This window comes from Oncorhynchus clarkii, chromosome 23 (assembly GCF_045791955.1).
Source record: "Oncorhynchus clarkii lewisi isolate Uvic-CL-2024 chromosome 23, UVic_Ocla_1.0, whole genome shotgun sequence".
Taxonomy (NCBI): Eukaryota; Metazoa; Chordata; class Actinopteri; order Salmoniformes; family Salmonidae; genus Oncorhynchus; species Oncorhynchus clarkii.
In genome coordinates this window covers 13,373,556-13,389,721 of record NC_092169.1, presented here as the reverse complement: position 1 = coordinate 13,389,721, position 16,166 = coordinate 13,373,556, and the positions used below count along the sequence as shown (strand labels likewise).

Sequence of the window (16,166 nt, the reverse complement as noted above, 5' to 3'; positions counted from 1 at the left end):
AATTCAGGGAACTCAGTGAGGAATGCTGTATATGGACCAGGAGGTCTGTAAACAGTAGCTACAGTAAGGAGAAGAAGTATTTGATACAATGCCGATTTTGCAGGTTTTCCTACTTACAAAGCATGTAGAGGTCTGTAATTTTTTATCATAGGTACACTTCAAATGTGAGAGACGGAATCTAAAACAAAAATCCAGAAAATCACATTGTATGATTTTTAAGTAAATCATTTGCATTAACATTTTTTTGTAAATAGAAATTTGCTATCGTAAATGTTAGCAACACCTCTGACTTTGCGGGATGCACAGGGGATATGGTCACTAGTGTCACTAGTGTAACCAGGAAGTGAGGCCTCATTTAACACAGTAAATTTATCAGGCTTGAGCCATGTTTCAGTCAGGCCAATCACATCAAGATTATGATCAGTGATTAGTTCATTGACTATAACTGCCTTGGAAGTGAGGGATCTAACATTAAGTAGCCATATTTTGAGATGTGATGTATCACAATCTCTTTCAATAATGGCAGGAATGGAGGTCTATATCCTAGTGAGTTTGCTAAGGCGAATACCGCCATGTTTTCTCAATGGGGATAGCTGAGCTGACTACACTGACTGTGCTAGTGGCAGACTCCACTAAGCTGGCAGGCTGGCCAACAGTCTGCTGCCTGGCCTGCACCCTATTTCATTGTGGAGCTAGGGGAGGTAGAGCCATAACGAATTAATATGGGAATAAATTTCACTGATTTACAGAAATATTGGAACAAAGTTATCTAATGAAGGCAACCAATTTGGAATTCTCCAATCTGTAGCCTACTCCTGACCGTCATGTTGTAAATCAACATATTTTCCGGAAACTCTGAGGTTTTGTTTTTCATGGATTAGAAACACCATACTATTATTAAAATGAAATAAGCAAGTACCAGTCAAAAGTTTGGACACACCTACACATTCCAGGATTTTTCTACATTTGTACTATTTTCTACATTGTAGAATAATAGTGAAGACATCACAACTATAAAATAACACATATGGAGTCAGTTAAGAACTAATTCTTATTTACAAGGACAGCTTACTACTTCCTTCCCATCGGGAGATTGAACCCCGGTCTCCCGTCCTCACAACACAGGGATTCTTTAGCTAAATAGCGCAGTACTGTATCGCCGACCGTCATGTTGTACAGCGCCATATTTTCTGTTCCGTTCTAACAAAAACCCAGAGGGTTTTTCATGGAATAGAAACACAATAATATTAATCAAATTAATACTGAAAGTACCAGTCAAAAGTTTGGACACACCTACTAATTTCATTTTTTTTAAAACATTTTGACTATTTTCTACATTGTAGAATAATAGTGAAGACATCACAACTATGAAATAATACCAGTCTCCCGCGTGCCCTGCATTCTGTAGTACAGATATGGCCTGCTCTCCCTTATGTAAGGAATTAGGCACTTTCCCATGTTTACTACAGTATGTATTGTAAAATGCACAGTAGCCTAATAAACAAATAAACACATTTCGTGAATAAAATTGTGATAAAAAATACTCTTTCAAATTGCAGATGTTGATTTAGTTATGGATCCATAAAGAATTACTATGGGAATAAATATCACTGACTTACAGAAATATTGGAACAAAGTTGTCTGATGGCAAAAAAATTAGAATCCTCCAATCCTGTAGCCTACACCTGACCGTCACGGTATTGGGCCATATTTCCCATTCCATCCTAACGGAAACCTATGAGGGTTTCGTTTTTTGTTTTTCTCTGAATAAAAACACCATAATTTTTATCAAATTAATTATGCCAAATTTCTTCAAATCAATCCCATATACTATGTTATTACAAAAAAGGTTTTAAATTCTCTGGTAATACCAATACAGAATACTATCAAATGCTTCTCAAAGATGCCCTCGTGTTGTCAAACTAGCAATAACTTGCAGTAACAGAAAAAATGGCTGAGAATGAAATGACGTGCCACAGAATGCTGCGGCAGCATGCAAGGTGTGCCGCAGTATGACGCAACATTTAAAGAAGGAACCACTGTACAGTATGTGTGTCTGTATGTGGAGGGTGTGTGGGGAGGGGGGGGGGGTGCTGTGGAATTATTTAAGATTCTCTTTGAAGAGTTAGGGTTTCAGAAGTTTTCAAAAGATGGGCAGTGACTCAGGGGGAAGCTCCGCCATTGGGGTGCCATTACAGAAAAGAGCTTGGACTGTGCTAAGCGGAAGCTGCCCTCTCCTATGCGTGGGAGGGCCAAGAGACCGGAGGTGGCAGAACAGAGTACTCGGGTTGGGGTGTAGGGTTTGGACATAGCCTGAATTTAGGGAGGGGCTGTTCCTCTTGCTGCTCTGTAGGCAAGTACCATGGTCTTGTAGGTCTTGTAGTGGATGTGGATGCTTTGACTGAAAGCCAGTGGATTGTGCAGAGGAGCGGGGTAACATGGGAAAACTTAGGAAGGGTGAATGCCAGGCGGGCTGCATCATTTTGGATAAGTTCCAGGGGTTTGATGGCACAAGTGCGGATCCCAGCCAACATTGAGTTTGTATTTGTATTTATTATGGATCCCCATTAGCTGCTGCCAAAGCAGCAGCTACTCTTCCTGGCGTCCAGCAAAATTAAGGCAGTTTACAACAGTTTACCTTATGGAACAGCGCAGACTGTGAAGCAACACAAGCGTTTGCACAGACACACGCACACGCCACACACACACATTGGCACACACACACACACACACACACACACACACACACACACACACACACACACACACACACACACACACACACACACACACACACACACACACACACACACACACACACACACGATAACATATGCACTATACATACACATGTAATGTAGATATGTGGTGGTGGTGAGTAGGGGCCTGAGGGCACACAGTGTGTTGTGAAATCTGTGAATGTATTGTAATGTTAATTTTGTTGGACACCAGGAAAAGTATGTAATGGGGATTCATAATAAATACAAATACAAATACAAAATACAAATATCAGTGGGCTTTGTGATGAATGAGCCATCTGATTACATGAATGAAGGAGCCGAGTAGTTTTTTTTGCCATAAATATCATTTAAGGTGCCCCAAAGCTTTTCACTATCATTCTTCATATAATTTATCTTTGTTTCATAGTGTAGTTTCTTTTTCTTTAGTTTAGTCACATGATCCTCATTACACACCACAGAACAGCAAATATTCTTTACATCATCAACATATGAATCACTAGTTTCAGTAGTCCAGACATGAGATGACAAGTGCCTGGATTAGGACCTGCACCACTTCCTATGTATGGTAGGGTTGTACTCTACCAATGTTTTAGAACATGAACCTGCAGGAGCGAGTAACTATTTTGATGTTTGCAGAGAACGACAGGGTGTTGTCCAAGGTCACGCCAAGGTTCTTTGCACTCTGGGAGGAGACACTGTGGAGTTGTCAACCGTGATTGAGAGGTCTTGGAGCGGGTAGACCTTCCCCGGTAGTAAGGGGGAGCCCCGTCATGTCAAGGTTGAGCTTGAGGTGGTGGGCCGACATCCAAGCTGAGATATCTGCCAGGCACTCAGAGATGCATGTTGCCACCTGGGTGTCAGACGAGGGGAAGGAGAAAAGTTGTTAAGTGTCATCCACCTAGCAATGATAGGAGAGACCATGTGTGGATATGACTGAGCACATAGTCTTGATGTACAGAGAGAAAAGGAGAGGGCCTAGACCTGAGCCCTGAGAGTATGTGTTGAAGATGCAGATTCTCTCTACGTCACCTTGTAGGAGCAGCCTGCCAGGTAGGATGCAATCCAAGAGTATGCAAAGCCTGAGACGCCCAGCCCTGAGAGGGTGGATAGAAGAATCTGATGGTTCGATCACGTTTTAGGGAAGACCCAGATGCAGACAGCATCGAAGTAACAAAAGTTTATTACTAGAACAGAGGGCAGGCAAAATGACAGGTCAAGGGCAGGCAGAGGTCAGTAATCCAGATCAGAGTCCAAAAGGTACAGAACGGCAGGCAGTCTCAGGGTCAGGGCAGGCAGCGGTCAATAATCCAGTATGGTGCAGCAAGGTACAGGACGGCAGGCAGGCTCAGGGTCAGTGCAGGCAGAATGGTCAAAACCGGTTAATCTAGAAAACAGGAACAATATAAAAGACAGGTGCAAGGGAAAAAATGCTGGGAGGCTTGACGAACAAATCGAACTGGCATCAGACAAACAGAGAACACAGGTATAAATACACAGGGGATTATGAGGGGAGATGTGAGACACCTGGTGGGGGGTGGAGACAAGTACAGACAGGTGAAACAGATTAGGGTGTGACAGGTTCATGGTGTCAATGCAGATGATAGATCTAGAAGGATGAGAACAGAGGAGGAGGAGGAGGAGTCCTCTTTGGCAGTGAAAAGAGCAGTCTCGGTTGAGTGACCTGACTGGTTAGCTTGTCTAGGACATACGTTCCGCTAACGGAACCCCCCCCAACATTCAGCTGAAAAGGCAGCGCGGGAAATTCTAAAATATTTTTCCGAAATATTTAACTTTCACACATTAACAAGTCCAATACAGCAAATCAAAGATAAACATCTTGTTAATCTACCCATCATGTCCGATTTTTAAAATGTTTTGCAGCGAAAACAAAACATATATTTATGTTAGATCACCACCAAACCCCAAAAAACACACAGCCAAAGATAGTCACAAAAGCAGAATTAGAGATAAAATTAATCACTAACCTTTGATAATCTTCATCAGATGATACTCATATGACATCATGTTACACAATACATTTATGTTTTGTTCGATAATATGCATATTTATATCCACAAATCTCGGTTTACATTGACGCCATGTTCAGAAATGCCTCCAAAATATCCGGAGTAATTACAGAGAGCTACGCCAGATAACAGAAATACTCATCATAAACCTTGACGAAAGATACATGTTTTACATATAATTAAAGATACACTGGTTCTTAATGCAACTGCTGTGTCAGATTTTTAAAAAACGTTACGAAAAAAGCATACCATGCAATAATCTAAAACGGCGCTAAGACGTAACAATATTTCTCCGCCATGTTGGAGTCAACAGAAATATAAAATTACATCATAAATATTCCCTTACCTTTGATGATCTTTCATCAGAATACAGTGCAAGGAGTCCTAGTTCCACAATAAATCGTTGTTTTGTTCCATAATGTCCATTACTAGTGTCCAATTAGTTGCTTTTGCTAGCACGGTTAGTTCACATGTCCAAAAGCTGGCACTGGTCCAGACGAACTCGGACGAAAACTTCAACAAGTTATATTCCAGGTCGAATAAACTAAGTAGAGAATCAATCTTGAGGATGTTATTTTCATATATATCCAATAACATTCCAGCCGGAGCATTCGTTTTTGTCTACAGAGTCATGGAACGCAGGCGATATCAACAGTAATGTGCGCAACCAGGAACTGGCATTCTGACAGACCACTGACTCAATCCCCTCCCATCCGGTCATACATCACACTAGAGGCTTCATTCCACGTTCTACTGACTGTTGACATCTAGTGGAAGGCGTAGGAAGTGCGAACCTATCCATATCTTGTTTGGATGTGAATAGGCGATGACTTGAAATTCGACCAGTCCAAGAATTTCCACTTCCTGTTTGGAAACTTGCCTGCCCTATGAGTTCTGTTATACTCACAGACATAATTCAAACAGTTTTAGAATCTTCAGAGTGTTTTATATCCAATAGTAAAAATACTATGCATATATTAGCATCTAGGACAGAGTAGGATGCAGTTCATTATGGGCACGCAATTCATCCAAAGTGAAAATGCTGCCCCCTATCCCTAACAGGCTTAGAGTCAAGAAGATTGTTCTGAGAGAGATAGTGAGAGAGTTGGTCAGAGATAGCACGCTCAAGTGTTTTGAAAATAAAAAAATAAGAGATACCGGTCTGTAGTTTTTGACGTCAGAGGGGTCGAATGTTGGTTTCTTGAGGAGGGGAGCAGATCTGACATTTTGAATTCAAAGGGGACGCAGCTAGTATTCAGGGATGACGTGGGTCTGGAGAAGGGAGGGAGTGGGGTCAAGCGGGTAGATTGACGGGCCGCCAGAACTCACTAGTTGCAGGATTTCATCTGGAGAGAGAGGGGAGAAAGAGGTTAAGGTGTAGGGTAGTTCTGTGTGCGTTGGACGAGTGGACTAAATAGGCTGAGTGAATGAGGAGCGGATGATGTCAACCTTCTTTTCAAAGTGGTTGACAAAGTTGTCCACAGAGGAGGAGGAGGAGGGAGGGGTGGAGGATTAAGGAGGAAGGGGTGGAGGATTAAGGAGGGAGGAGAAGGTAGAAGCTTGACATTTAGAAGCTTGAAATTAGAAGTTTTTTTTCAGAAGCTTGAAATTTAAAGTGATAGAAAGTGTTTTTATCAGCGGATACAGAGGAATCTGTGATGCTAGCCACTAATAACATGTTACTTTGGTATGAAAACATAAAACTGCTGCATCCTGGCCCTGACTCCTCCTATGAATGGAAAATAAGGGTGTACGGCTAACCCCCTACATTCTCTGTCATTCAATTCTCTGTCATACAAGAGAGATAATCGCATTTGATGACTGGGGAAGTGGCAGAGATGAAACAGTTACGTTATTGTAATGAAAAGGGTGAGAGAGGTTCCACATTACACTAATTTCCCAGAGGTGTCTCGATTTTGCTGCACAGTTGGTGTATCAACTCATGGTCCACCAGTTGAGCCTAAAGGTAAGGTGAGATCTCTCTCTCTCTCTCTCTCTGACCTGAGCTCAAACAACTAGTTTCTGAGTAAAAAAAGCATAATGTATTATTTTGACTAGAACAAATACTCAGATGAAACGTATTGTGTTATTTATCACAGACTACTTTGTAAAAGTAGTGGCGGATGTGTGGCGGATGTGTTGTTGCCTACCCTCACCACCTGGGGGCGACCTGTCAGAAAGTCTAGGATCCAGTTGCAGAGGGAGGTGTTTAGTCCCAGGGTCCTTAGCTTACTGGTGAGATTTGTGGCCACTATGTTGTTGAACGCTGAGCTGTAGTCAATGAACATCTTTCTTTCATAGGTATTCCTTTTGTCCAGGTGGGTGGGGGCAGTGTGGAGTGCAATAGAGATTGCGTCATCTGTGGATCTGTTGGGGCGGTATGCGAGTTGGACTTGGTCTAGAGTTTCCGGGATAATGGTGTTAATGTGAGCCACGAACAGCGTTTCAAAGCACTTCATGGCTACCAACGTAAGTGCTACGGGGCGGTAGTCCTTTAGGCAGGTTATCTTCGCTTTCTTGGGTACAGGGACTATGGTGGTCTGGTGGAAACATGTACAGTGCCTTGCGAAAGTATTCGGCCCCCTTGAACTTTGCGACCTTTTGCCACATTTCAGGCGAAGAGCAGGTGAAGAGCTCCTCAACAATAAGGTCATACATTTATTCTTCATACAGTGGTTCCTCCTTTAAAAGTTGCGAGCTTACACCACGGAACTTAGAGGTACCCAGCGTCACGGCTTCATTGCTCCAGACCACCACAAGGGGGAGTTAGAGCACTTATTATGCATTTGGGTCCCAAGGTATTTATATGACCAGTCATATCAAGTGGTTCCAATGACGAATTTGACGGGGGCCATATGTCCCTGGTGACTTCAGCAAATATGTCTGACAAAACATTTTGGGGTTGCAAATGTAAGTAGTTATAACGTCATAACGAGTCAATCTAAAAATGTACAATTGAGAGGAATATATTAGTTAATGTAGAGACAAACGATTGTGCATATTTTTTTGCCATAAAGGTAAGTCCAGCGGGCTATCGACTGTGCCCAAATTGATTCATCGGGGTTGGGGCAGATTGCGGCTAAAACACTTTATCAATTGGAATCTTTAACATGTGAAAGTATTATTATTAGTTTTTCACAAGCGATGGGCTATTAGCTGAACAATAGACTATTCAACCTTTACTTAAGAATTGTCTAATAGCCGAGCAAGGTGTGAACCCCCCCTCCCCAACTTGCAACAAATCATTTTCAGGACTATCTAGAAAAAGCAGTGGAGTTGCGCAATAGGTTTCTAAGAAGAGGCTATTCTCCACAATGTGTGGATGAAGCTCTTAATTTGGCAGTGGGGAAAACACGAGATGAACTGCTAGAAAAAAAGACCCGCTGAAGCTAAAGAACAGTCTGGAATGTTCACAACTACAAAGACAGTGCCTTGCGAAAGTATTCGGCCCCCTTGAACTTTGCGACCTTTTGCCACAGTTCAGGCTTCAAACATAAAGATATAAAACTGTATTTTTTTGTGAAGAATCAACAACAAGTGGGACACAATCATGAAGTGGAACGACATTTATTGGATATTTCAAACTTTTTTAACAAATCAAAAACTGAAAAATTGGGCGTGCAAAATTATTCAGCCCCTTTACTTTCAGTGCAGCAAACTCTCTCCAGAAGTTCAGTGAGGATCTCTGAATGATCCAATGTTGACCTAAATGACTAATGATGATAAATACAATCCACCTTTCGCAAGGCACTGTAGGTATTGCAGACTAGGTCAGGGAGAGGTTGAAAATGTCAGTGAAGAGACTTGCCAGTTGGTCCACGCATGTTCTGAGTACATGTCCTGCTAATAAATCTGGCCCCGTGGCCTGTTTAAAGGTCTTGCTCACATCGGTTATGGAGAGCGTGATCACACAGTCGTCCGGAACAGCTGGTGCTCTCATGCATGTTTCAGTGTTGCTTGCCTCGAAGCGAGCATAAAAGGAATTTAGCTTGACTGGTAGGCTCGCGTACTTGGGCAGATTGTGGCTGTGTTTCTCTTTGTAGTCCGTAATAGTTTGCATGCCTTGCAACATCCGACGAGCGTCAGAGCCGGTGTAGTAGGATTCAATCTTATTCCTGTATTGGCGCTTTGCCTGTTTGATGGTTCGTCTGAGGGCATAGCGGGATTTCTCATAAGCATCTGGATTAGTGTCCCGCTCCTTGAAAGCGGTAGCTCTAGCATTTAGCTCGGTACGGATGTTGCCTGTAATCTAAGGCTTCTGGATAGGATATGTACGTACGGTCACTGTGGGGACAGCGTCGTTGATGCATTTATTGATGAAGGTGGTATACTCCTCAATGCCATTGAACGAATCCCGGACATATTCCAGTCTGTGCTAGCAAAACAGTCCTGTAGCGTAGCATCCACGTCATCTGACCACTTCCGTATTGAGCGAGTCACTGGTACTTTCTGCTTTAGTTTTTGCTTGTAAGCAGGAATCAGGAGGTTATAATTATGGTCAGATTTGCCAAATGGAGGTCTAGGGAGGCATTTTTATGCATCTCTGTGTGTGCAGTAAAGGTTGGTCTAGATTTTTCCTCTGGTTGCACATGTGACATGCTTGTAGAAATGAGGTAAAATGGGTTCAACATTTCCTGCATTAAAGTCCCCAGCCGCTAGGAGCGCAACTTCTGGGTGAGCATTTTCTGGTTTGCTTATGGCCTTATACAGCTCGTTGAGTGCCGTCCTATTGCCAGCATCGATTTGTGGTGGTAAATAGACGGCTACGAATAACATAGATGAGAACTCTCTTGTTAGATAGTGTGGTCTACAGTTCATCATGAGGTACTCTACCTCAGGCGAGCAATAATATTAGACATTGATCACCAGCTGTTATTGACAAATAGAGACACACCCCGCCCCTTGTCTTACCAGAAGTAGCTGCTATGTCCTGCCGATGGTTAGGAGCCTGTAAAACGGCGCCATTGTTAAAATCATAGTCACACACCTCATGTAGCCTAACCCATAGGCCTATATGTTTTGATAAGATTTATATCAAAACACTAAAGCAGACAATTAACTTCTTAAAATGAAGCACATGAATCCACTTTACAACGGGTGTAGAGCCTAACTGGCATACAAATAGTGAATGAGAGACTGATGGGGTGTGTGAAGCCTGCACGAGAAACAAATCATTTCATGCAACTTTTTTCAGATCATCATAATCAGATCATCATAATAAATAACTCTAAATGTTTCTTCCTTAACCACTTAACTTCTTGACGCTACCCATCCCTTAAGCGGGATAATTGTCATCAGCAACTGCTGAATAGCATAGAGTCACAGTCAAATAATATTACTAAAAAATATTCATATTCATGAAATCACAAGTGCAATATTGCAAAACACAGTTTAGCCTTTTGTTAATCCACCTGTCGTGTTAGATTTTGAAATTATGCTTTACAGCGAAAGCAATCCAAGCGTTTGTGTAAGTTTATCGATCGCATGACAAAACATTAAGTACACTTAGCATCAGGAAGCTTGCTGCTAGGACAGGGAGAAACAATGTCCGCTTTACTCTGTTGTGCAAAACTCACTCTGAGAGCCCCCACCTATCCATTTACGCAATGTGATCTTTCTCGCTCATTTTTCAAAATAAAAGCCTGAAACTATGTTTAAAGACTGTTGACACCTTAGGGAAGCCACAGAAAAAGGAATCTGGTTGATATCCCTTTAAATGGAGGATAGGCATGCATAGGAACAGAGAGGTTTCAAAATATGAGGCACTTCCTGATTGGATTTTGTTTTTATTATTCTAGCATCTGGTCCTGAGAAATAGGTCATTTACTTTGGGAACGTTATTTTTCCAAACATAAAAATAGTGCTTCAACAGGTTAACACACTTTGTTGGAAATCGTTTGGAGGAAATATCCTTTTTATTTTATTCAGCTGTGGTCAATTGTATTCTTCATACTATAAGATAATAAAAAATGCTACGAAATTCTGAGCAAATCTTGTCTGCTAAATGAAATAGTGTAGCCCGCAGCCATATGGCATAGCCATACCAAGGCCTAACATAAGGACAGCACAGAGTATGCTATTCTATTCTTCTGAAATAGACTACATTTTATTAATATCATGTTTCTTTAGACCTGTCTAAAATAAATAATGGATATTTTGTGATGGTGTAGGCTATATTAAATGGATTTATTTGAGTTTTATGGAGATGTTCTAAATGTCTGCATCAGTGGCTTGTAGGCTATGCATGGAAGCCAGGAGATGCTAATCGTGTTTATGTCTGTTAACTGTCAATTACCTGACAACATTTTATGACCGCCACAGCGTTACCCTTGGTCTGTAAGGACCACGGCTTTTGTGGAGCGATAGATAATGATGCTTCGTGGGTGACTTTTGTAAAAGTGTGCAGAGGGTCCCTGGTTCGAGCCCAGGCTAGGGCAAGGAGAGGGACAGAAGCAATAGTGTTACACACGCCAATGCTGTGTGTGAACACTGTCCTTACCTCATGTTCTTGCTAAAGAATACAGACGTTGTATGTTTTCAAACTCAGTTAAAATGTTTTTTTTTGCAAAGTGAAAGTAAAAAAAATTGGAAATGGTGGGGTGTGCACCGCATATGCATGTCTGACACAATTGTATTATCACAAACTCTGACAGGAGGGTTTCTCCTTCAAGAAGTTAAAGTTTCTAATAACTTTTCTCCCTTTTTCTAATTTCTTCTCTTCTCTTACACTATATATACAAAAGTATGTGGACATCCCTTCAACCGAGTGGACAGACCAGTGTTCGATCCCGGGCTGTGTCGGTAGATCCATGAGGCGTCGCACATTTTGCCCATCGTCACCTGGGTTTTGGGGGAGGGTTTGGCTGGCCGGGATGTCCTTGTCCCATCACGCTCTAGCGACTCCTTGTGGGTGGCCGGTTCGCATGCACGCTGACTTCAGTCACCTGCTGGTCACATTGGTGCTGCTGGCTTCCGGGTTAAGCGAGCAGTGTGTCAAGAAGCAGTGTGGCTTGGCAGGGTCGTGTTTTGGAGGATGCATGGCTATCGAATTTTGCCTCCGTATGGGAGTTGCAGCGATTGGACAAGACTGTAACTACCAATTGGATATCACGAAATTGGGGAGAAAAAGCAGTAGAAAGTACAAAAATAAATATTAATTGTGGATTCAGTTACGTATTTCAGCCACACCCATTTCTGACAGGTGTATCAAATCGAGCACACAGCCATGCAATCTCCATAGACAAACATTGGCAGCAGAATGGCCTTACTGAAGAGCTCAGTGGTTTTCAACATCACACCGTCATAGGTAAAATGTCTGTCCCGCTAGAGCTGCCCCTGTCAACTGTAAGTGCTGCTATTGTGATGTGGAAATGTCAAGGAGCAACAACAGCTGTCCTCGGTTGCAACACTCACTACCAAGTTCCAAACTGTCTCTGGAAGCAACATCAGCACAATAGCTGTCGGAAGCATCTTGAAATGGATTTCCATGGCCGAGAAGCCGTGCACAAAAGCCTAATATCACCATGCACAATGCCAAGCATTGGCTGGAGTGGTGTAAAGCTCGCCGCCATTTGATCTGGAGCAGTAAAAACGCATACTTTGGAGTGATGAATCACCATCTGGCAGTCCGACGGACGAATCTGGGTTTAGCGGATGCCAGGAGAACCTTACATGCCCAAATGCATAGTGCCAACTGTAATGTTTTGGGGAGGAGGAATAATGGTCTGGGGCTGTTATTCATGGTTTGGGCTAGCCCCTTAGTTCAAGTGAAGGGAAATCTTAACGCTACAGCATACAATGACATTCTAGACAATTCTGTGCTTCCAACTTTGTGGCAACAGTTTGGGGAAGGCCCTTTCCAGCATGACAATGCCCCCATGCACAAAGCGAGGTCAATACAGAAATGGTTTGTTGAGCTCAGTGTGGAAGAACATTATTGTCCTGCACAGAACCCTGACCTCAAGCCCATCGAACATCTTTGGGATGAATTGGAATGCCGACTGCAAGCCAGGCCTAATCGCCCAACATCAGTGCCCAACCTCACTAATGCTCTTGTGGCTAAATGGAAGCAAGTTCCCGCAGCAATATTCCAACATCTAGTGGAAAGCCTTCCTAGAAGAGTGGAGGCCGTTATAACAGCAAAGGGGGACCAACTACATATTAATGCCCGTCAGAGCAGGTGTCCACATACTCTTGGTCATGTAGTGTATCTTCTGCTTCAGTTATTTTCATCAGATACCTACCCATCACTTTGTTTACTGCCATAGTCTTTTTCCCAAGTCAACCTTTTCTTAAACAATCAGAGCTCTAGTTCCTCTGGAGTGTGCATATTTACGTGATGAGGCGCTTCCAAAACAAATAGCTGCACTCGGCTCCAATCACAGACAAAAAGGCTTTGCAATCACACCCATCCCCATCCACAAGCCCCAATCACACAGAAAGGATGTCCTTAAACTTAACCAGTTCAGGACATAACTGTGTCTCTGTCCAATTCCCTTGTTTTGGATTTAATCTTTTATATTGATCTGTCTTACTGTTGCTGAGCCATTGCTAAGCCATTGTGAAATGTGTGATTTCACAGTCTACTCTATTCTGTATCATAGTGCTTAGCTAGTGCATACTAGTTGAAAATAATGTATGATCCATACAGGGATTGAACCTACAGTCTATCAGTTTATTAGCATTATGCTCTGATGTACTGTACTTTGCTAGATGGGCGATGATGATGTGCAAAGTCAAGTACAGGTGATATGTCACTTCTTTGTGTATTTTTCAGATACATTTAGGGTGTTTGTGTCTATTTTCCAGACACATTAAGATATCGTGTGTTTGTGTGCATTTTTCAGATGGTAGGGTGGAGGTGACAAAGGAGAGTGTGAAGCTGTGCACAATGGGACCTGGGAAGGTGTTTGGAGAGCTGGCCATCCTCTACAACTGTACTAGGACAGCAACCATCAAGAGTGAGTTTACACACACACACACACACACACACACACACACACACACACACACACACACACACACACACACACACACACACACACACACACACACACACACCAACCCAGTGATGTGCAGTGAGGTCGGTGGCTGAGTAAGCACAGGCTATTATCAAAGCCAGATTTACTTACAAATAAACCCTAATGAAGCCCAAGTGAACCATACAACCAGAGTGACATAGGCTATTAACCAAAATTGACAAAAAAAAATTCACCAAATGTAAATACCTATGTAGCCAAGATAATCTACACAAGCAGTAGCCTCCGACGGCGGTATATTTCATATAAATTCATACTCTATAGTCTTTTCCAACGCACCGGCGCTCACAAAAACATACAATAGTTTTATTACGTGAAATATTATTACACACACATACACTGATTATACCAAACACATACCACCCCCCCCCCCCCCCCCCCCCCCAAAAAAAGAGTTTCAATGCTGTCATCAAGGCAAAGGGTGGCTACTTTGAGGAATCTCAAATATAAAGTATATTTTGATTTGTTTAACTTTTTATGGCTGCAGGGGCAATATTGAGTAGCTTGGATGAAAAGTGCTTATATCAAACGGCCTGTTCCTCAGTCATAGTTGCTAATATTTGCATATTATTATTAGTATTGGATAGAAAACACTCTGAAGTTTCTAAAACTGTTTGAATGATGTCTGTGAGTATAGCAGAACTCATATTGGCAAAATCCTGAGTTGAAATCACAACAGGAAGTCAGCAATCTGAGCTTATATGTATTCACCAGAGTCCCCAATGAAATCCCTTTGAGATATGAATGAATTTGCACTGCCTATGGGTTCCACTAGATGTCAACCATCAATATAAATTATAATGAGGCTTCTATGTTGTTGTGGGAGTGAATGAGAGCAGAATATATGAGATGTCCATCAAGCAGCCATTTTGTGATCGTACTTTTTCCTCATGGTAGTCACTTACGTTCCATTGCTCACGTAGACAAGAAGGAATACTCCGGTTGGAACTTTATTGAAGCTATATGTTAAAAACATCATAATGATTGATTCTGTACTTAGTTTGAAATGTTTCTTCGACCGGTAATATCACTTTTTGAGTTTTTGTCCGATAAATCGCTGACCAGAATTAGCGATTTGGATATACCAAACGCGCTAACAAAAGAAGGTATTTGGACATAAATAATGGAATTTTTAAAACAAAATTAACATTTATTGTGGACCTGGGATTCCTGGAGTGCTTTCTGATGTAGATCATCAAAGGTAAGGGAATATTTATCATGTAATTTATTTTTTATGTTGACGCTATCTTTGTGGCTCTGGTGTTTTTACTTTTGAGCGCCGTCTCAGATTATTGCATGCGTTTTTTTTCCCGTAAAGTTACAAAAAAATCTGACACAGCGGTTGCATTAAGGAGAGGTATATCTATAATTCCATGTGTATAACTTGTATTATCATCTACATTTATGATGAGTATTTCTGTGTCTACGCAAAATCACTTGATGTTTTTGGAACTAGTGAATCTAACGCGCCAATGTAAACTCAGATTTTTTTATATAAATATGAACTTTATCAAACAAAACATGCACTTTATCAAACAAAAATGGCCGTGCTTATTGTGGTTTGGTGGAGACCTAACATAATCGTTTGTAGTGCTTTCGTTGAAAAGCCTATTTGAAATCGGACACTTTGGTGGGATTAACAACGAGAATAGCTTTAAAATGATAAAAGACACATGTATGTTTTAGGAAGTGTAATTATGAGATTTCTGTGGTTTGAATTTGGCACCCTCTATTTTCACTGGTAGTTGTCATATCGATCCCGGTATCGGGATTGCAGCCATAACAGGTTAACACTTTTTTGGTTACAACATGATTCCATATGTGTTATGTCATAGTTTAAATGTCGTCATTATTATTCTACAATGTAGAAAAAGGTAAAAGAATCTCAGTCCAGGTGAAACAGCCCTCTACCCAGTGGGCACACACTGGTTGAATCAATGCTGTTTCCACACCATTTTAATGAAATTACTTTGATCCAACATCGAATAGATGTTGAATTGACATCTGTGCCCAGTGGGTAGCCACAACATGCAGCTCACCATTTTTGTTGTTTCCTAATTGTTGTGCTTAAGTTTACACCTTAGGAGTTACCACCATAGGCCTACACACATTTCATTGAGCCTGTGTGTGCTATGAGACTGTGTCAGGATGAGGGACATGTGTTTATGGAACACAGAGGACATGGGTACAGATTGGAGATGTAGGGTTGGATAGGACTAACACAGGAACAACACAAGGTGGAAGATAGCCTAGTGGTTAGAGTGGTGGACTAGTAACTGCAAGGTTGCAAGATCGAAACCCTGAGCTTACAAAGCAAAATTCTGTTGTTCTGCTCCTGAACAAGGCAGTGAACCCACTGT

General features: G+C 41.8%; 1 protein-coding gene across 1 annotated transcript in view; it reads left to right on the top strand.

The window, feature by feature from the left end:
- LOC139381115 (cGMP-dependent protein kinase 1-like) overlaps nucleotides 1-16,166 on the top strand; it is a 148,057-nt gene that overhangs the window by 46,363 nt on the left and 85,528 nt on the right. Inside the window, exon 3 of the mRNA XM_071124404.1 lies at nucleotides 13,615-13,728. Within this exon, the coding sequence (XP_070980505.1) occupies nucleotides 13,615-13,728 (114 nt within the window). The remainder of the gene's footprint in view (nucleotides 1-13,614; nucleotides 13,729-16,166) is intronic.